Here is a 21,894-nt window from a genome sequence, read left to right as displayed (position 1 = left end):
ATGTGTGTATGCATGTGTGCGTGTGAGTGTGCATGTGTGTTCGTGCATGTGTGTGCGCACGTGTGTGTGTCTGGGAAAGGGTCTCACTCTGGCTTCCTGGTGGGAGTGAAGTGGTGTAATCATGGTTCACTGCAGCCTCAAACTTCTGGGCTCAAAGAATCCTCCTGCCGCAGCCTCCCAAGTAGCTGGGACTACAGGAACCCACCACTACACCTGGCTAATGTTGAAATTTTTTGTAGAGATGGGGTCTAACTATGTTGTCCAGGCTTGTCTTGAACTCCTTGGTCTCCCAAAGTGCTGGGATTACAGGTGTAAGCCACTATGACTGGCAGGAAATGTGTATTTTTAATCATAAATTTTCCAGGTAATCTTGATGCAAGTGGTTCTGACCATACTTTGAAAAACACTTTCTAGGCTGGGTGCGGTGGCTCACGTCTGTAATCCCAGCACTTTGGGAGGCCGAGGTGGGCAGATCATCTGAGGTCAGGAGTTTGAGACCAGCCTGGCAAACATGGTAAAACCCCATCTCTGTTAAAATTAGCCTGGCGTGGTGGCGGGCACCTGTAATCCCAGCTACTCAGGAGGCTGAGGCAGGAGAATCACTTGAACCTGGGAGGCGGAGGTTGCAGTGAGCTGAGATTGTGCTATTGCACTCCAGTCTGGGGGACAAGAGTGAGACTTTGTCTCAAAAACAAAAAAAAAAAGAAAAAAAGAAAAAGAAAAACATTTTCTAGTCAACCTCCAAATTACGCTGGGCCATAAAAGAGCCAAGTAACCAGCATGGGGGGTGACACACTTATCAGACCGCTCTTATCACAATTGGTTTCACTGAATGACACTTGAATCTACAACAATGCAAGAAACTGCCCGGCCCTATGAGAGATCCACCTAGATTTATAGATACGTGCACCAAATACATAGATAAAAACCAGAGACGTGAATCACGGCCTAACCAGTACCCTTCGGGAAGGCACAATCAACAGTCTTGCCAGAACAACAGGCACAAACCAGGGCTGCCCAGAATGCCTGGTGACGCTACTGGTTGATCGCTTTGCTCATGACTCCCCCTATCTTCCTTAGGACAAACAGAGGAACACATCTTCCTCCAGACTCAGAATTAATAGCTGGACCATCTTTTCACATTTGCTTTCTTTTTATCCTGTGGACACTGAATTACCCCTTTCACACTGCCTGATGATCCCTTGAAGCCAAACAACACCTACCTTTTGCAATTCTGCAATATTTAAAAATTGCAATTAAAAATACACACACACACACACACACACACACACACACACACACATGCATGCATGTAAACCTCACTCCTGGTTTTATTCTCTCTGTTAAACTCTTATTTTAGTTCATACTCCACATTCCTTTATTTTTAAAAAGTGGATTCTACCGTGCTCTTTCATATGTATCTACGTGAGCTTTCTTAAATCTGTTCTGAAATAGGAGGCAGTGTAAATATATCAAATGACAATCTACATTTATTCATTAGGGACATTTTCTAGTTGACACTTTCTTATGGGCTTTTTTTGACACTTTTTTATGGGCTTCTTTAATAACTCAAGATCATGAGTCTCAAAAGCAGGGATGAGGGAAACACTTCTCAAAACTGGATTCCAGGTACCAGAACCCAATCTGAACACGGACAAAGCCTCCCAGCTCCTCTGTGGCTTTATCTCTCAGTCTCTACACAGTACAAATTTTCTCATCAGTGCTTATTAGGACCACTGTTATTTCTAGTGTGTAAACACTGGCATGTATTGACGATGGTACAAATGTTTAGGAATAACTAATGGTTTAATTTGTTTTTTCATTCAGCTATCCACATGGTTTGCATTAGTGCCAAGCAATGTCTCTAAGTAGTAAGGACTATGTGAACCACTCAGAACCAGGTCTGGATAAATATTTTTGTGTACATGGGGCACTCTGTGCCCCAACTCTGCCTTAGTGAGGTGCCTGGATACCATGGAGATGGATGCAGCAGCTGATACAGCTTCCTGAGGTCCTGCAACCTCATGGTCACATTGGAAAATTGTCCAGATTGTGCAATGAAGCTCCGTGTATGTGTGTGTGTGCGCGCGTGTGTGTTCATCTCTGTGTATGAGCACACATACATGAAGCTTGACCAATAACTGAAAGACTCACAACTTGCAAAATCAGCCACAACTAGTTCTCTTACAAACACTATTAACAGAATAACTGCCTACACTGGCATGAAGCAACTGAAGGAAGAAAGAGCTGAAGAGAAGAGTACTTCGCTCAGAAGAAGGGAAACAGCCTTTACATCAAAGCTTAATATAAGCCAGTTTGCAGAGCTATCCTTGCATCCATCCAGCTAACATTTGATGAGCACCTACTATGTATAAAAAAGTCCTGAGTGCTCTGACTTCAGTTGATTCTCTGTTCTCTTCCCCACACAAATATCTCTTATTTTCTAAATACTTTCCTTAGTGTAGAAAGACTCAAGTCTGGTCCTACTGAAAAGAATATTTATGATATCAAATCCTATTGATGGCCTCATGGAAATACAGCCTCACCAGTTAAAATATGGTACCATGCATTACCTGTTACGTCTGTGATTCAATGAGCAATTGAACAAAGAATCTTCAGTGCAGGCCCCCTCAGATGGATTCTCTCATCTTTGACATCTAAACACTTTGTCTCCTTTGAAGAAATTATATTCTTAAAGAGGAGGGCAAAGGGTAAGATGGGTTAGGGGGCCTCCTTTAGGTGTCTACTTCACTTTGTTCACGCCCAGCCAGTGTCTGGACAACACGCCCCTGCCCTCCTGCCTCTCCTCCAGGCACATCCCAGCCCTCGAGCTTTTCTTATGTGCCACACATCTGAAATGAGCACCTGGGACATTTGTGTTTCTATTTTTCCCATCCAACAGGAACAGCCCCCTGTTCCGAGGCACAGCAGCAAGCGAGGCAGTCCTCAGGCATACAGCTGCATTGTGAAGATCAAACCAAATGCATGGCCTCTGGACCTGTCAACTGCCTTTCAGTAAATACTAAGGACAGTTTTCTCCCTTTCTTAAAGCACACGTGGAATCTACCATCAGTGTCTCCTGTAAGTCTTAGAAAATGCTTTGAAATCAGGCACAACCCCAAAGGATGGCCCCTTTCACACCCCACTGCATTGAACCAGCTTCACGTGTTTGCTGAAAGCCACATGGTGACAAATCTAAGGTGAAACCCAGGATATAAATCCAGGCCAGATGTTTTGTGAAATACCCTGCACTCCTGAACTCTTCTGTCTAGAAGGTGACAGAAGCTCACTGGGCATGATCAGACTCTGGTAAAGGGAAAATCACACCATGGAGGTAATCTAACCTGTTTGCCATCACACTTCACAGATAAGAATTTAGGTGACCCCAGGAGCAAGGGAGAATTGAGTTTGTGCAGATTTCACCCATGCATGCCCTTGGCTACTTTGGCAACGAGGAGTAACTTGTGCAGTGCAGCTCAGTGGTGAGGCATCCGTTCATCCATTCTCCACTCCCTTAAGATTCACTGAGCACCTCTTACATACTGGGCATTGCAACTGGCCCTGGAGATAGGGCCTTTGTGGGGCTTACGTTCTATTCAGGGAAGAGGATAATAAGAAATTTTTTTTTTTTTTTTTTTTGAGATGGAGTCTTGCTCTTGTTGCCCAGACTGGAGTGCAATGGCACAATCTTGGCTCACTGCAACCTCTGCCTCCCTGGTTCATGCGATTCTCCTGCCTCAGCCTCCCAAGTAGCTGGGATTACAGGCGACTGCCACCACGTCTGGCTAATATTTTTGTAGTTTTAGTAGAGATGGGGTTTCGCCATGTTGGCCAGGCTGGTCTTGAACTCCCGACCTCGTGATCCGCCCACCTCGGCCTCCCAAAGTGCTGGGATTACAGGTGTGAGCCATCGCGGCTGGACAATAAGAAAACTTTTACATAAACATGCAATATATTGGCAGATGGGAATGAATGAAATCAAGAAAAATCAGGCCAACAGGAGACTGGCAGCCGCAAGTGGAGAGCAATCCTAGATGGAAGTGCTCAGGACCCGCCTCCCTGAGGCCATGACATTGGCCTGGATACCTGGTGAAGGAAAATGATATGGAACTACCTGGAACCAAGGGTTTCAGCCTGAGCTAACGCCACATTCAAATCCCTGAGGCAGGACTGCAGGGTGACCGGATGGCTGAAACTAGTAACAGGAGGGAACCCACAAAAACCGCTGTAAGCAGCTGAGATTTAATCCAATGCCAACAGGTAGAGACTAAAGCAGTAAGGCAGACCTGCCTGAGTCCTAATTTGGCCTCTTATTAGCCAAATGCCCTTAGAAAAGTTGGTGGACCTCTCTGAACTTCATCTTCCTCATCAGGAAAATCACGAGAAAGATGCCCATTTACAAAGATTGCTTTTTTGAGATCATGTTTCTAAAGCGTTTATCCAAATGCCTCCTGTAAGGTAAGTGTTCACTGACTGCCGACTGTTGCTGTTATTCTTATATTTCTGGTTTTTATGTAGCATGCATCCTCTGAGGAGCTTTAAGTCATTCTTTCTATTACCTTTAGTTTGCTAAATAAATAAGTTCTTGGCATGTCTTTCAAGTTTGAGAACTATTCCTTGGGGTTGGTTTTGAATTGTTTGTGGTAAAGAGTTACTCTGGTTATTAGAATCTGTACTACAGGCCAGTGATAGCTGGAATTTTAGATGTTTAAGAACATGTAAGACAGCAATATATGACTCCCAAATGTTTATTTTGCCAGATAAGATAATTTTAAAAACAAACAAGTCTATCATCTATCACAAATAGCACCTCATGAAGGACAGGATATTTGGCACAATAATCTCCAAGAAGGGGCAATTCCTCCCTAGAAAGGTCACCTTTCATAGATATACACAGATGTGTGCATATGTGTGTGTGCACAAGCAAGCCTGCATGTTTGCCTGGACATCCTCTTTCTCTGTCTTTCTCCATATGTAGTCTGTGTATTTTTCTCTACGTGGCAAAACAAAGAGCTGGGGCTACATATTGCTGTCTCACATGTTTTTAAATTCTGAAGTACATAAACAAATGTATTTTTCTCGCTTTGCTGTCAATCCGTGAACATGTCCCCATACATAGAACTCTGCCGGCTCCCATTTACAAGCCCTGCTCTGGGCAAAGGAGATGTGATCAATGCCACAGGTTGGGGAGAAGAGCTCCCCGAGGCTCAGCCTAGCCTCGGGGAAGTTGTGATCTGCCGAGGGCAGTGAAGCTGTAGGCACCTGACCTGCTGGCACGATAACTCTGCGTTCGTTCGTGGTCATGTTTGGGGGTGGCATGTGCTTCTCCTCCATGTAGCTGCCATAGTTCATCCCGACGGTGTCTGGGCTGCCCACCATCTTCCCGCCTTTGGCCACGCTGCATTCATCAGGAGAGTTCCTGGAGGAGGAGAAGAAATGTCCTTCCATTACAACAGCAACCAAAGAGCACGTCTCCAGCAACTTCTCACAACACACAGAGAGAACCAAAGAAGGGCAAGGCGGAAGAGACTGGGGGAGAAAGGACAAGTGTGAAAAGCCAAATACAGGTGGGGTGCCGTGACTCACGCCTGTCATCCCAACACTTTGGGATGCCAAGGCGGGCGGATCACGAGGTCAAGAGATTGAGACCATCCTGGCCAACATGGTGAAACTCTGTCTCTACTAAAAATACAAAAATTAGCTGGGCGTGGTGGTGTGCCTGTAGTCCCAGCTACTTGGAAGGCTGAGGCAGAAGAATCTCTTGAAACCGGAAGGTGGAGTTTGCAGTGAGCTGAGATCGCGCCACTGCACTCCAGACTGGCGACAGAGCAAGATTCCATCTCAAAAAAAAAAGAAAAAAAGAAAAGCCAGATACAGTGCCTTGCCTTCTGTCCTCCCAAAATGCATAGTTTGAAGGCTTAACTCCCAATGTGATGGTATTAGGAGAGAGAGTCTTTGGGAGGTAATTCAGTTTGATGAGGTCATGAGGGTAGAGTCCCATGATGGGATTAGTGCCCTTAGAAGAGGAAGAGACCAGAGCTCTCTCTCTCTCTGCCATGTGAGGGCAGACCAAGAAGGTGGCCAAGCCATCTGCAACCCAAGGACAGAGACCTCACCAGAGACTGGCCCTGCTGGTGCCTGATTTTAGACTTCCAACCTCCAGAAGCATGTAAGCTCGAGTCCCGTTGCTTCAGCCAGCCCGTCTGTGGGGCTCTGTGAAGGCAGCCTGCACAGGCTAGGACAGTACCCACACTGGCTACACAGAACACGCACAAGGGAGGCGGAACTGCCACCTGGCTTCTGTTTCTTAAGCAGCTCCTCCAGAAACTGTCATGTCAGAACTCCATCTGTGACGACTGACTGGGAATACTTGCAGGGAACAGTGAACTGCTCTTTGTTCTCGCGGTGTGAGTAAACAGGCAGAGTAGACAGATGCTGAGAGGCGGCACCAGGGACACTCGCTGCTCAGCGAGGTTTATCCTGGAACGATGTTCCTTTTCAAAACCTCAGAATGAAATCCTGCTGCTGAATGTCAAATCCCTGCAGCCAATCTTTACATACGGAGCTTTGAAGACTCACAGTGCTCCAGGCTTAGGTGCAGACAGGAAGGGCAGAGAAGGGTGGGGACGACGCTAGGGGAGGCCTCATGGGAGTGGACTCCAGCAGTCCTAGAGGACCCCTGGGAAAGGGATTTGGAAGGAACTGTGTGGATGCAGAGAGGGGTCAGCTACTGACTACTGACCTTGGGCAACAGGTCACAGGGCTGCTGTTAGTAAGGCAGTCACTGTCATTTGGATAAAGTCAAACCTACCTTTCTGGAAAAAGAAAAGGAAACCATTTTAAACAGTGAGATATGAAAGCTACAGGACATGGATGAAATCGCATCTGATAGGGAAATGCCAAAAAGAAAATCCAGTTTAGGTCTGGGAGCGGTGGCTCACGCCTGTAATCCCAGCATTTTGGGAGGCTGAGGCGGGTGGATCACCTGAGGTCAGGAGTTCAAGACCAGCCTGATCAACATGGAGAAACCTCGTCTCTACTAAAAATACAAAATTAGCCAGGCGTGGTGGCGCATGCCTTTAATTCCAGCTACTCGGGAGGCTGAGGCAGGAGAATCCCTTGAACATGGGAGGTGGAGGTCATGGTGAGCTGAGATCACGCCATTGCATTCCAGCCTGTGCAACAAGAGCGAAACTCGAAAGAAAGAAAGACAGAGAGAGAGAGAAAGAAAAGAAAGGAAAGAAAGGGGGGGGGGAGAGAGAGAGAAAGAAAAGAAAGGAAAGAAAGAGTGGGGAGAGAGAGAGAGAGAGAAAGAAAGGGGGGGGAGAGAGAGAGGAAGGAAGGAAGGAAGGAAGGAAGGAAAGAGGGAAAGAAAATCCAGCTTAAGCAGAAAACAGAATGTACATGTCAGTGCCTTCTTAGATGGCTAACGCATAGATGGCTAACCCAGGGTCACTGTAGCTGAGGAGTATTAATATTCAGGGTCTGTTGTCTAAGGTGGATTTCCAGAAATGCCTCTCAGGCTCTATCCAATGCACGTATATTTTTCAAATTCCTGGGAATCTGGGAACCTTCACTCTCTCTGGATTTCAGATTTCTATCCCAGTGTTTCCGGTTGTGGGATCCCCTCCAAGGAACCCTCATTTATCTCCTCCACATCTTGTTAGTTGGAGTTCTGCAGGGAACTTGGAGAATCAAAGAACTATGGGCTTGGCATGGATGTGAACTTCAAGTCTAAGGAGGTCAAAACTACCTGAGGCAGGGGAGCACTTTCTGAGCGGGGTGAGATGGAGCGGGTCATTCCACACCTGAAAGTCATAGCTGGGATGTGGACAGGAAGGGACAGTGTCGGTTTAGCATCTGGGAACTTGAAAATATAGGTTTGTTCTCAGCATCACTTACAAATGTGTCTGAAGCCTATGGAGGGTTCTTAGGTGTTGGCAGTGAAGAGGGTGAGCCGAGACTGCCATCTGCGGATGGAGGTTAGAGTCAGGGTCATGCAGGACTCAGGCCCTACCACAGGCCTGGAATGCACAGCCCTGCCTGATGGCATCCTCACAGCTGTGCTAACATGAAGGAAATTTTAAAATAATAATGGTCTGAGTTCCCATGAAGTAGATCCTGAATATTTCCACCGCTGCCTACACATGCATTATTTCCTCTTGATGCTATTTTTCCTGGCTTCACACATTTATCTCTAAAAGACCCATCCTAATATCAAAACACAGTGTCTTCACTTGACACTGAGTTTCCTATTCCTCTGGAAAATTCCATCAGTTGAGTAGACGGTATATGTTTTGGTATATTTGTCTCAAGGAGAGAAGTTACTAGGGAAGAGAAGTTAGAGGGATTAGGTTCTTTAGGATAAAGACTTTACCCAGATGATGTGAGTAACTCAAGTAACAACTATAAAATCTAGACAACCTTTGTTCAGATTCAATCATTCACTCATCCATTTAGACAACTGCTATTAAGTGCCTGCTGTATACCAGGCCCCATTAATTCTTTCTTTTCCAACAATGCAGTTAACCATTTGAAAAGTAAAAGATCAAAGAGATGAATAAAATTATAGAAACAGCCCAGGTGCGGTGGCTCACGCCTGTAATCCCAGCACTTTGGGAGGCCGAAGTGGGCGGATCACCTGAGGTTGGGAGTTTGAGACCAGCCTGACCAACACGGAGAAACCCTGTCTCTACTTAAAAAAAAAAATTAGCCGGGCTTGGTGGCACACGCCTGTAATCCCAGCTACTCGGGAGGCTGAGGCAGGAGTATCACTTGAACCAGGGAGGTGGAGGTTGCTGTGAGCCGAGACCTTGCCATTGTACTCCAGCCTGGGCAACAAGAGCAAGACTCCATGTTAAAAAAAAAAAAAAAAAAAAAGGATTACAGAAACAGGGGACATTGTGGATTTTGAACCCTTCAGACCAACCCCTTTTTTTCTTTTAGTTCTTTATAGTTTAATTTTCATATCTGAGGACAAGAACTCTAGGCATAGATCACAAGAGTTTCCCTATGACATTAAAGTAATCCTTCAGGCTGGTTGCGGCAGCTCATGCCTATAATCTCAGCACTTTGGAAGGCTGAGGCAGGCAGATCACTTGAAGCTAGGTGTTCGAAACCAGCCTGGCCAACATGGTGAAACCCTGTCTCTACTAAAAATACAAAAACGTCACCAGGCATGGTGGCGCATGCCTGTAATCCCAGCTACTCAGGAGGCTGAGGTGGGAGGATCACCTGAGCTCAGGAGGTGGAGGTTGCAGTGAGCCAGGATTGTGCCACTGCACTCCAGCCTGGGCAACAGAGCAAGATTCTGTCAAAAAAAAAAAAAAAATCCTTCATCAAATCTGGATATGATGAACTATTAAAATGCATTTTGTGAGAGCTTTCTAAAAATATGAGTAAATATTTAAAATGGGGTCAATGGTCAGTAAAGCTACTCTGTTTTCATTTTGCAACAACATCCAATTCATCTCATTAGATTTTCCCATCCCAGCTTTCATTGTGGAAAACGGCAGAATGAGGCCATCAGACCCCATTTTCAAAACTTGCACCTTTAGGGTAATGTTTTTAAACTCTTTTTCCATTGCATTTTGTTTTAGCTTAGAGAAAGATAGAGTCACATTTTTTTATTATTTCAAGTGTTTTTTTGTAATAACTCTGAGGGACCTCCAACCCCAAAGAGAGGAAATGGTAACGCCACAGGGTCACTGAAGTGCTAGACTTCAACCGGGTATTCAACAAATATCGGTGAAGCAGGCCCCAGTTGTTGTACTCTCACTTTTTAGTCTTTTTCCCTTGTTAGTTCTCTTACAATTTTTTTTCATTTTTATCTTCTTCTTCTTATTTTTTGAGACGGAGTCTTGCTCTGTCGCCCAGGCTCAAGTGCAGGGGCGCAATCTCGGCTCACTGCAACCTCCGCCTCCTGAGTTCAAGCGATTCTCCTGCCTCAGCCTCCCGAGTAGCTGGGATTACAGGTGCCTGCCACTACGCCTGGCGAAGTTTTGTATTTTTAGTAGAGATGGGGTTTCATCATGTTGGCCAGGTTGGTCTCGAACTCCTGACCTATGGTGATCCTCCTGCCTCGGCTTCTCAAGGTGCTGGGATTATAGGCATGAGCCACTGAGCCCAGCCTTCTCTTGCAAAGTTTAACAACAAAAGAGCAGCCTTAACGTGTTTGGGATCTGTTCTGGGAGCTCAATAGTTATCAATCTTCACCACAGCGAACTGTGTTGCTGGCATCATCTCCACTTTCCAGAGGTGTGAACTGAGTGCTCAAAACACAAGGGGCTGGCTCCAGGACTCACAGCCAGGAGGAGGTAGAATAAGACTTCAGTGCGGGTGGCCCCAACTCTCCATCCCTGCTTCTTGACCCTGAACAGAATGACTCCACAAAGTAAAAGCAAGACAATGTCCTCTAAAAGGTAACTAGATCTTCATTTCAGGAAGGCATCAGGGACTCCCTGACTCATACACTACTCTGGTTTAAGGTGTACACTGAAGCACTCATCCTGACATACTGTCCTACCCTGGGACGGTTCATTCCCTGAAGAGCATGTATATGACACAAGCAGGGCACATACATGAGATGCAAATAAGAGGGGTGATTCCTGGAGAAGAAAAGAATTTTCAAAGATATCTGCTTTACTTAAGGAAAGGACGCCAGGCACAGTGACTTACACCTAAAATTACAGCATTTCAAAAGGTCAAGATAGGTGAATTGTTTTAGCTTAGGAGTTCAAGACCAGCCTGGGCAACATAAAATATGTATTTACAAAAAATACAAAAATTAGCTGGGCATGGTGGCGCACCTGTAGTCCCAGCTACTCAGGAGGCTGAGGTGGGAGGATCACCTGAGCCTGTGGAGGTTGAGACTGCAGTGAGCCGAGATCACGCTACTGCACTGCAGCCTGGACAACAGAGCAAGACCCTGTCTCGGAAAAAAAAAAAAAAAAAGAACAAAAGAAAAGGAAATTTTACCACATTTCAGAGAACTGCAAAGTGTTCATCTGAAAGTCTCACTATAAATACATTTTTGGCTCTGTGCCCAGGTGTGATAAGAAAAGACCCACACTGCACAAATGTGTGTCTCGATTGCTCCACTGCAGCCCCACCTTCACCGGGCATTCCGAGGCTCACACATCACCAGGGAAAAAGTTCCCACAAACCGCTTGGTACGTCACCTGCACCAAGCGCTGCCCAGCATAGAGGACCATGTGTTCTCCATTCTCAGATTTGGAGGTTCCATGCATTGTTTTATTGTGCACATGGCAAAGAGCATGCTGTGCGGGGAACGAACAGTCCTGAAGCAGGACAGTGTGTCAGGATGAGTGCTGCAACGTACACTTTAAACCAGAGGAGTGTACGGGTCAGGGAGTCCCCGATGCCTTCCTGAAATGAAGATCTAGTTACCTTTTAAACATATCCATACTTTCAAACATACACATACAAACCTTTTAAACATACACATACTTGCATATGTGTGTTGCAGCAGTTCCTGAGAATATTCTCAGGCTATTCAGCAGGTGCCTGTCAAACAGATAATCATTTAGTAAATATTAAATGTATCTGTCTTACTGTTTGGGGTAGAAATTTCTTTATTGCAAATAAGCATTGTTCAAGATATTGCTCTCAGAGATTCCTTTGAGGACAAATGAAAATCATTTTGTCTTTTTAAAAAATTTCAATAGTTTGGGGGGAACAGCTGGTGTCTGGTTACATGAGTAAGTTCTTTAGTGGTGATTTCTGAGATTTTTGTGCACCCATCACCCAAGCAGTAAACACTGTACCCAATGTATAGTCTTTTCTCCCTCACCTACTCCCACCCTTCTGCCAGAGTCCCCAAAGGCCATTGTATCAGTCTCATGCCTTTGTGTCCTCATAGCTTAGCTCCTACTTATAAGTGACAACATACGATATTTGGTTTTCCATTCCTGAGTTACTTCAGTTAGAGCAATGGTCTCCAACTCCATCCAAGCTGCTGCAAACACCATTATTTTGTTTCTTTTCATGGGTGCATGGTATTCCATGGTGTGTATATATGTGTATATATATCTATATACACACACACATATATACAAACACATATATACATATATACATATATATATACACACACACATACACACACACACCACATATTCTTTATCCACTCATTGGTTGATGGGCATTTAGGCTGGTTCCACATTTTTGCAATTGTGAATTGTGCTGCTATAAACATGCATGTGCAAGTGCCTTTTTCACTTCCTCTGGGTAGATAACCAGTGGTGGGATTGCTGGATCAAATGGTAGTTTTACTTCTAGTTTTCCATACTATTTTCCATAGTGGTTGTACTAGTTTCCATACTGTTTTCCATAGTGGTTGTACTAGTTTACATTCCCATTGGCAGTGTAAAAGTGTTCCCTTTTCACTATATCCATGCCAACATCTGTTTTTTTTATTTTTAATTATGGCCATTCTTGCAGGAGTAAAATGGTATCACGCTGTGGTCTTCATTTGCATTTCCCTGATAACAAGTGATGTTGAGCGTTTTTTTCACGTTTGCTGGCCATTTGTATATCTTCTTTTGAGAATTGTCTATTCATATCCTTAACCCATTGTTTGATGGAATTATTTATTTTTTTTCTTGCTGATTTGTTTGAGTTCCTTGACGATTCTGGATATTAGTCCTTTGTCAAACACATAGTTTGCAAATATTTTCTCCCACTCTGTGGGTTGTCTGTTTGCTGATTATTTCTTTTGCTGTGAAGAAACTTTGGTTTAACTAAGTCCCATCTATTTATCTTTGTTTTTGTTGCATTTGCTTTTGGATTATTGGTCATGAACTGTTACTCTCAAATTCACATTTTCAGTTCTGGGTTCTATTTGTCACCCACAAAGCATTAGTCTTGATGGTCCTATGCAATATGTGGCATCAACAAGAGTAAACAGGAGCTGGGAAGACAGATACTTCCCTCTGCTCATAGCAGGAGAAATTCCATGTTAGCCAGGGGTCCCCAAGATGGGAGGGCTGGTTCAGAATTCTGAGAAAGAATTGGACAATGGCCCAATGGCTGGGGTATTAAAAAGTGAGCCATGACACTTCACAACTCCCTGGCAACACCCTTGGGGCCACACAGTCTCAAACTCCTGAGCTCAAGCGATCCTCCTGGTTCAGCCGCCCTATAAATAGCTGGGACTACAGGCCACACTCCTTGAGAAATGTAACCTTTGCAGCAATCTCACACTTTTCCATGGCATTTGGTCATAACTGTGGTCACTCACAGGAACATAGAAATAGTGTAGGAAGACACCAAACCTTCGTGATGAAAATAAAAGCACTGGAGATGTGCCCAATGAAACTGGTTTACTGAGCTTCAAACAATAATCTCTCTTAAATAGCAGTTGGAGAATTAAGTTCTAATCATTTAAAATCATGAGTACTGACTTCTTAAAACATACTAGCATTCTGAATTAATGATAAAAGGACATGGCAAAGAATATCAAGTACATTGGAAATTTTGTTAAATTTGAATTAAGGAGAGAAGGCAGACACATTGCTAAGCCCAGTTGGGTTCTCATAGGGTTACTGAATCAGAGGGCTGGAAGAAGCCCCGTTTCCAAGCCCCTGGGCATGACTGTCTGGAAACCACTTGGATGAACAAGAGTATACCTTCGTTAACAGTTTTTTAGGGAGGGGCTTCGTAATTTTCCTCTGAAACTCCAGAGTTCTATTTATAAATATGTAGAGTGGTTTTAAGCATATGTTATTCCTCTACCTGTGTGTAAGCTATGTGAAGTTTGAGGTGGGTTATAAAAATGCATATAAGACAAAATAATAACATAAATAATTAACAGAATAAAAATGAGTGGAAAACAAGGGCCAAAAAGGAATTAAGAGATAAAAGCAGCCCACTGAGTAAGCTTACTATTTAACCTGCTGAGGTAGGATACCAATTCAGCTCTGAGCTTTCTACTCACCAAAGCAAAGATGGAAGTGCATCTGATGACAAGGCCTGAGGTATTAGTAAACTACCTACAAACCAGTTATTCAGCAGAAATAAAGCTCTCCCTGGGCTAAGCTTTGAGGGTTTTTCTCAGGGCTTCTCATGAAGAAAACTGGCCTATGCAGTAAACAATATCATTCCCAACATCTCATAATACATCTAAGACCATCTCGCACAGTGCCAGGAGGAGCTGGTGGCAGAGTAGGACACTCCCTGTACACAGTGGTCCCATGCTGCCATCCACAGAGGTCTGGAGACGGCATGTCCCCAGCCTATCCTCCATACTGGCTGCTATTGGAAAGATCAGACCTGTCAGAGAAGTCAGTGCAAAAACATGAAAAAAATCAGTAATTAAAAAATGAAAAAACCTTGAGAGATGCAGTGTTATATATGCCTCTAGTTTCATAACTCCCAAATTTCTAGATTTTACTTATTTTACTGTTTCTTAAGAGACACGGTCTTGCTCTGTCACCCAGGCTGGAGTACAGTGGTATGATTGTAGCTCACTGCGATCTCAAACTCCTGGGCTCAAGCGATCCTCTTTTCTCAGCCTCCCAAGTAGCCGGGACTATGCACACATGCTGCCATACCCGGCTGTTTTTTAATTGTATAGATAGGGTCTCACTATGTTGCCCAGGCTGGCCTCTAACTCCTGTCCTCAAGCAATCCTCCCACCTCAGCCTCCCCAAGCACTGGGACTGCAGGCATGAGCTGCTGCACTGAAACCCCTACTTTCTAGATTTTAAATTCAATTTACCAATGTTAAATAGGGTCATGCTTATGTCTCCAAGAGCACCAAAGGCATTGTGGGTAAAAATATCTTTCCAGGCCTCAGTTGGTTAATCTTCCAACCAGTATTTCACTGTTGACTAAAGATGAGCATGGCTCCAGACTCTTTTCATGTGTTTATGTTTTAATAAACATATGGATAAAGCATTTAACATGGTGCCTGGCACATGACCACGCCAGGTGTCAGCTGTTGCTGTCAGTTCATTTCATCTGCACATCTCCATGACAGAAATACTTGAAAGCAGGAGCCTTATTACAGATGAAGCACAGAGAGGTTGGATAGCTTGCCCAAGATCACACAGCCAGTAGGGAAGAATTGGGATTTGACTCTAGATAGTCAAGGTCTCAACTCCAAGTACTTCACTTCCCCACTCTAGCCCTTGCTTGGTAAATCCATGTGAGAAGTCTTTCATAGACCTAAAGCACCATTGAATGGAACCTCAGAAAACTTAATTTCATCACTCTTAAGTATTCTAAAAGAACATCTTCTGAGTGGCCCTGAAGACAGTCATGGGCGAGGGTTACAGATGTGAGCTGAGCAGGGCAGCCACGAAGGAGCAAGGCGGGGCCCCGTGGGAGACTTGGAAGGTGGCAATGTTTATGTGGAGATATAAATAGGTTTTGATAAGTTTGGTCTAAAAGAAATAGTCACCTCGATTTGCAGCTAAGCATTCTATGCTTCTCCCCAAAACTTCATTGATGTGCCCAACAGGGTGCATGTTTTACACAGATGATGGGCAAACATTCGTAAGTGCAAAAGGAAACCAGACAGAAAGTCCCCATGACGAGAGAGCCGAGTGGGAGTGCATCTGACTCTGACTGCAGGCCCAAAAAGATGGAGGTGAGGATCAGGCCAGGAGCTGGACCACTGTGGAAATAGTCAATCTAATTTTTTAAGATTAAATAAGTCCAAGATGAAAGCCTCCTTGAGCTATCGCCATACATAACACCCCTTTAAAAAAAAAAAAAGCAGGGTTGGGGGTGGGGACTAATATTCCTGAAAAAGCATACTGAGAAATGTAAAATTTGGTCTTTAGTCTTTGAAAAACAAAATAAACTTGGCATCTGACTTTGGTTTTCTCACATCAGAGTCTACTTACAGCGAGGCAGTTTCCGTCATGGAAAGAACCCGCAATGAAATGGCACAGCCGTGGCCATTAGCTTGACAAGCATGGAGCCTCAGCCCTTGTGGGTGTGAATGGGCCTCATTTATCCAAGAACGGCACTGAATACATCCCAGGGGGACAGCCCCAAGCTTGCTGGCCACATTAAATCTGATTCACCCTCACTTCAGAGCACTTAGCAGGGGCCCACTCCTTGGAGAAAGTCCAAGGCAAGTCAGAATGTAACTGTGGAAATCAGTACGTCTTCTTCTTTGAGTCAGTGGAGGCAAACCCCCTAATCCTGTTGAAAATCTACCTGTTCTCCTAGAGCCATCCTCCTTCCGAATCCTCTGAATTCCTCTTGCACCGGGACATGACTTTTCAGCCCCTCGTTCTCCGTCACATGCTGGTGAAGTGTCCTTGAACTTCACTTCCAAAGCTTTCTCCCTCCTGTTACCAGAGTGCTCTCCCCCACACAGAAATGCAAGCTGTCCATGTCCAACTTAATCCCTGTCACAGTCCAGAGCCCCTCCCTAGATTCTCTTCAGTGATCTGGCTCTGGGGCCCCTCAAGTCAGTCTTTTGTTTAGCAAATATTTGTGGAGCATCTTTCTAGGCCAAGCACTGTCCCAGGTGCTGGGGTTATATCAGTGTCTCTATTATAATGGGGCTGGCGTTTGAGTGGCCAAAGCCCCTCTCCCCAACTCCATGTGCTCTGTGCTCAAAGACCACATTCCACATCACCCCTAGTCTCTTCCCTTTGGGCCTTCACTTTTGCTACTCCCTCTGCCTTCAAGGCCCTGCCTATGACCACCTGATACCTGCCCTATTCACCTGTTCACCACCTGGTACCTGCTCTATTCACCTGTCCATGCTCACCTCAGGGGTCTCTATAAGCCTTTCCCGGGCCGCCAGAGAGGAATGTCTCCTTTCCACTTCCACCGTTCTCTGTATTTTCTCAGTAAGTGTCTGCAGGATGAGTGAGTCCATTTACGAATGAATCTTCCATTTAAATATTGAGTTCCTTATCTTATACCTGCAGTGCAAGAGAAAGCCCCTCATGGTGGAATCGGAAAACCAATGTTGACCTTGGTTGACCTTAGATGAGTCACCTAACCTTTCGAGGCTCAACTCTTTCATTCATAAAAATGAATGAACGCTTTCTTGAGGTTGCTGTGAGGACATCCCTGAGATGATGCCTGTGAAGAAAGTCTGCAAACTGTGAAGCACTACACAAATTAACACAGCATGCGCACGCCTGTGCGTGTGTGTATGTGGATGTAAATGTGAGGCTTTTTGTTCTTGGCAACTGTTCATACTTATGTAGGTCAGCAAGCTAAGGTTTACTATTGTGCAGTGTTCAGCACACAACTGTTTTCTGGAATGTCACTGTGTTTCTGAATGTTCCTTTTGGTTTATTAGGTTAGTTCACATTAAGAAGAACTTGGTGAGGAAGCCACATGGAAGAACTGAAAAGGCTTTCTTTGGCAGCTCTACCCTAAGAGGGCAAAGAGGTCAGTTCTGCGAGAGAACCCCCACAAAAAGGCTGGCCCGGGACAAGCATTCCAGGCCTGTCTCAAGTCTGAACACAAATAAATCCCTCCTCAGGTGGTTTTCTTCATAAGGATCCTAAAAGCACATACTTAGTCCTGATCGACTGAACAAGCTCCTAATCAAGTTTCATAGTGTGAATCGAGGTCAGTCACCACAAAAGGTATTTTTAGGACCCCAGACAAGGAGGGGATTGTCTGGAGCGCTGCAGGGTAATTTGTGGGTCTGTTTTATTTCTGAATCAGAGGCAGTGGAAAAGCTGTTTCAGACCCCATGGCTGGAGCAGCGGGTGGAGCTCAGCAGTGATTCATGTAGAACTCCGGGCTCAAACTGAAACCGTAGATGTTTGTCTTCACAGCTGTGTGTTATTTTTACCCTTACTAAATATTCTCTCTTACACCTGGAATTTCAGCCTCTTCCCAACAGTCCTGTGCCTTCCCCCTTCTCTGAAGCGGTTGAAGACAAAATTAATTAAAAAGTCACCACCAGCTCACCAACAGTTAGTTCTTTGTCCCCTTAAAGGGGCTCGATGTTTCCCTGAGAAAGTTTCATTATTTAAGTTTATATTTCTCTTTACAGCCAAAAACGAATGTCAGCAAGACCGTGTTGCTTTTAGATCTTGAAAACTGGAGGGAAATGCACCATTTTGGGATTCATCATTTGAACATAAAATGTTCTGAAGCATAAGATCTCTACAAGTAGTTACATGACAAAGATCAGATGGGACGTCTTTTCTACCTTGTGCATGTCTTTTAATTTGTCTGAAAGACTCCTTTCTCAGAGAAGAAAGGATTGGGCCCAATAGCCAGTATGATGCTTCAGGTTTTTATTTTTATAACAGGTCAGGTGAATCCTGGTTAACCAAAACAATTTTTCTTTTTTTTTTTTTCTTTTTTGAGACGGAGTCTTGCTCAGTCGCCCAGGCTGGAGTGCGGTGGCGCGATATCAGCTCACTGCAAGCTCCACCTCCTGGGTTCACGCCATTCTCCTGCCTCAGCCTCCCAAGTAGCTGGGACTACAGGCGCCCGCCACTATGCCCGGCTAGTTTTTTTGTATGTTTAGTAGAGATGGGGTTTTACCGTGTTAGCCAGGATGGTTTTTTTTGAGATGGAGTTTCGCTCTTGTTGCCCAGGCTGGAGTGCAATGGCATGATCTCAGCTCACTGCAACCTCCGCCCCCACTGGGTTCAAGTGATCCTCTTGTCTCAGCCTCACAGGTAGCTGGGATTATAAGCATCCACCTAATTTTTTAAATATATATATTTTTAGTAGAGATGGGGTTTCACCATGTTGGCCAGGCTGGTCTCGAACTCTTGACCTACCTACTATTTTTAAAATGTGATTTTGTTTGGAGACACCTGGTGAGGTAAATGTAAAGGTGAATGCAGGTGAACTGACCTGATGTGATAAGATGGTAGTAAATATTTTAAAAATGTGTAATATATACAAAAAATCAAAATGCAGTTGGCCCTTGGATTTGATGCGTCTTGTCACTGCTTGCCTGACATGTGGAGTGAAGCTTGCTATCCCTGTCAATGCAGGAAAGAAGTTCAGCTTCTTCTACGAAGCCCTGAGGGAGTGAAGAAGAGTCCAGGCCTGTGGCCAAATGGCCAACTTTTACTTTCACTTTCAACTTTCACTTGACCAAGTGACGAAAACTTTTGGAAACTCAATGGTCATCTGTAAATGGGAATAATCATAGTAATGTCATCTCCTAGATGTTTGAGAAAACTGGACAATATGTTGTATACCAAAATCTATTAATAAATCATGTGTGTTGTAAAAATATGGGTTAATATTATCCCTTTCAGGCCCTTTCTCTCCTGCCCAGGTACAGTTGATTGCACCCTCATCCCTGTTATTGCTGGGCCCTGAACATCGCTCTGTACTGAATGTGTGTCACGATCTCACAGAATCTTTTTCACCTTTGGTAGACCATGAGCTTCTCTTAGTTCCTTTCTTTCTTTCTCTCTCTCGCTCTCTCTCCTTTTTTTTTTTTAGACAGAGTCTTGTTCTGTCACCCAGGCTAGAGTGCAGTGCCATGATCTCAGCTCATTGCAACCTCTGCCTCCCAAGTTCTAGTGATCCTCCTGTCTCAGCCTCCTGAGTAGCTGGGACTACAGGCGCCTGCCACCACGCCCAGCTAATTTTTGTATTTTTTTGTAGAGATGGGATTTCACCATCTTGGCCAGGCTGGTCCCGAACTCCTGACCTCAAGTGTCCTGCCTACCTCAGCCTCCCAAAGTGCTGGGATTACAAGTGTGAGCCACCTGCACCCGGCCAGCTTCGCTTAACTCTTAATCCATCTCCGTCGAAGCTAACACAGTACATGATGCAGATTAAACACCAAATAAATGTTGGTTTCGTGCAGCATTTGTCAACTTCAACGCTATTGCCACTTGGAGCCAGATCACTCTTTGGACAGCTTGGGGTAGGGGCTGGCAGGGTGCTGCCCTGAGTACTGCAGGAAGTCTCTGGCTTCTACCCACCAGATACCAGTAACACCTCCCAGCTGTGACCAGCAAAAATACAAGCATTGGCAAATGCCTCTGGGGGCAACATCACGCTGGTTGAGAACCACTGGGCTAATGAGTTAGGATCCGCTGAGCTCAGGCAAGGAGGCAAGAGCCTCTTGTTTTACCTGGTGTTTATCAGAGGGAAGTTCCTGTCCCCAGTGTCTGGGGTGATGCTTAAAAGGGGCCCTTAAAGGGGCCTCTATGCTCATGAGTATTCCTAGTTATGGTTTGTCCATACCTCATTTGGGGTACATTCTCCAAGCCTTGGCCCATCCTTGCTTCCTCTTTTCCTCATGCCATATGTCCAACCCATCAGCAAAGCATATTAATTCCACCTTCCAACTATACCCATTATGCGACTGCCTCTCCCACTCTCATGCAGACTTCTCCCATCCCACACCCAGATTTTCACAGGAAGGCTTCAACACAGGAGTCAGAGAGGCCCTGCAAAATCTAAGTAACACTATATCCCTCCTTTGCCTAAAGTCCCCTAATGGTTTCTGAGCTCACCTGAAAGTGAAAGTCAAAGTCTGGCAATGGCCCCACAGCCTCTCCAAACTCATCATCTATTACTCTTCTTCTTGGACACTAAACGGCAGCCACAATGGCCTCCTTGTTGTCCTTGAACACCTCAAGCGGACCTCAGGGCCTTTTCATTTAGTATTCCCTCCTCTTGGAATCTTTTCTGCTGTTTAATCACGGGCCTTCTCCCTCACTGCCTTTGCAGCTTTACTCAAACATCGCTTTTTTGTGGTCTTCTCCAGCCACCTTCTTTATTGCTGCCATCCCCTCATGGCTTTATTTTTCTCCTTAGCATTGATCACGATCTAACCTGCTGTGTGTTTTCATAGGTGATCTGATGTCATGACCATCTTCACTGCTAGAAAGCGAACTTAGTGAGGCAAAACGTTTTTGTATATTTTATTACTCTATCCCAAGTGCCTGGAAAAGTGACTGCACATAGTAGGTGCTCAATAAATATTAATTGAATGAATGAATGACTGCATGCATAAACAGTACGTCTAAGGCCCAGACAGACCCAGCAGGTAATCCCTACTTTTTCTCATCTCCATCACACTACAAGTGGTATGTTTTTTAAATAACATCTATAAAGCATCTTGCTATCTGACCCGAGGCTGGAATTATTCATGGCACACAATGAATCTCCATCCCAGAGAGAGGCAAGGCCCAGATAGCATCGTCTCTCGCTGCACAGGCCCAGCTGGGCAAAGCACCAATGTAGTGGGAGGGAAGGAGGTATTTCTCAACTCAGGCAAGGACTTCTGGGGAACAACCCCGCCTCCACGTGGATTCTCCCAGATCATTCGCTGGGTGGGCCACCTTCACCCAGATGCTAGGCGTTCTCATTTTTCATCTCCTTGAATCATGCAACAGAGCCGTGGTCCTCAGACTACCAGGCATCGGAATCTGGCAGAGGGCTCCTTCAAACACAGAGTGCTGGACTGCCACCCAAGGCTCTTGGATTCTAGGGCAGGACCTGAGAAGCCGCGTCTCAAACAAGCTCCCAGGGGGAGGTGATGCCACTGGTCCCGGAGCCCACGTTGAGAACCACCACACCAGAGGAACCTTCACTCAACAGAATCGAACATGGCAATGGCTCCAGGTGGCCTGCAGACTGGGCTGAGGGAGGACTCACAGCATGGCACATAAATTCACTGAGTTCCACCTGCAGTGAGCCTCCAGGTGGGCTCCACAAAATCACCATCGCCCGTGGAAAAGGGAAGGTGCTGCTTAGCGTAAGCTGCCTGTGATCTGGCTGGCCTGAGCTGGGGATGCTGAGATAGAGGAAAAGCAGCCTGCTTTGCACAGACCTGCCAGCCTGCTCACGGGAAGACAGTTTGCTTGTGGACCATGAGTGAGCAGGTGTTACCTCTTGGCTTATCCTGCCAGTCTATCATGACTTGAGCTTTAGGGATCTCACAGCGAATTCAGG

The 21,894-nt window shown here is 45.2% G+C and overlaps 1 protein-coding gene across 14 annotated transcripts in view; it reads right to left on the bottom strand.

Moving 5' to 3' along the window:
* Positions 1 to 21,894, bottom strand: part of ERG (ETS transcription factor ERG) — a 281,329-nt gene that overhangs the window by 36,651 nt on the left and 222,784 nt on the right. For all 14 annotated transcript variants that reach the window (XM_005548686.5, XM_074034013.1, XM_074034016.1 and 11 more), the window contains one exon: positions 5,268 to 5,419. In XM_005548686.5, the coding sequence (XP_005548743.1) occupies positions 5,268 to 5,419 (152 nt within the window). The remainder of the gene's footprint in view (positions 1 to 5,267; positions 5,420 to 21,894) is intronic.

Source organism: Macaca fascicularis, chromosome 3 (assembly GCF_037993035.2).
Source record: "Macaca fascicularis isolate 582-1 chromosome 3, T2T-MFA8v1.1".
Lineage (NCBI taxonomy): Eukaryota > Metazoa > Chordata > Mammalia > Primates > Cercopithecidae > Macaca > Macaca fascicularis.
Note: the sequence above shows the minus strand (reverse complement) of the source record. Positions and strands in the feature narration are given on the sequence as shown.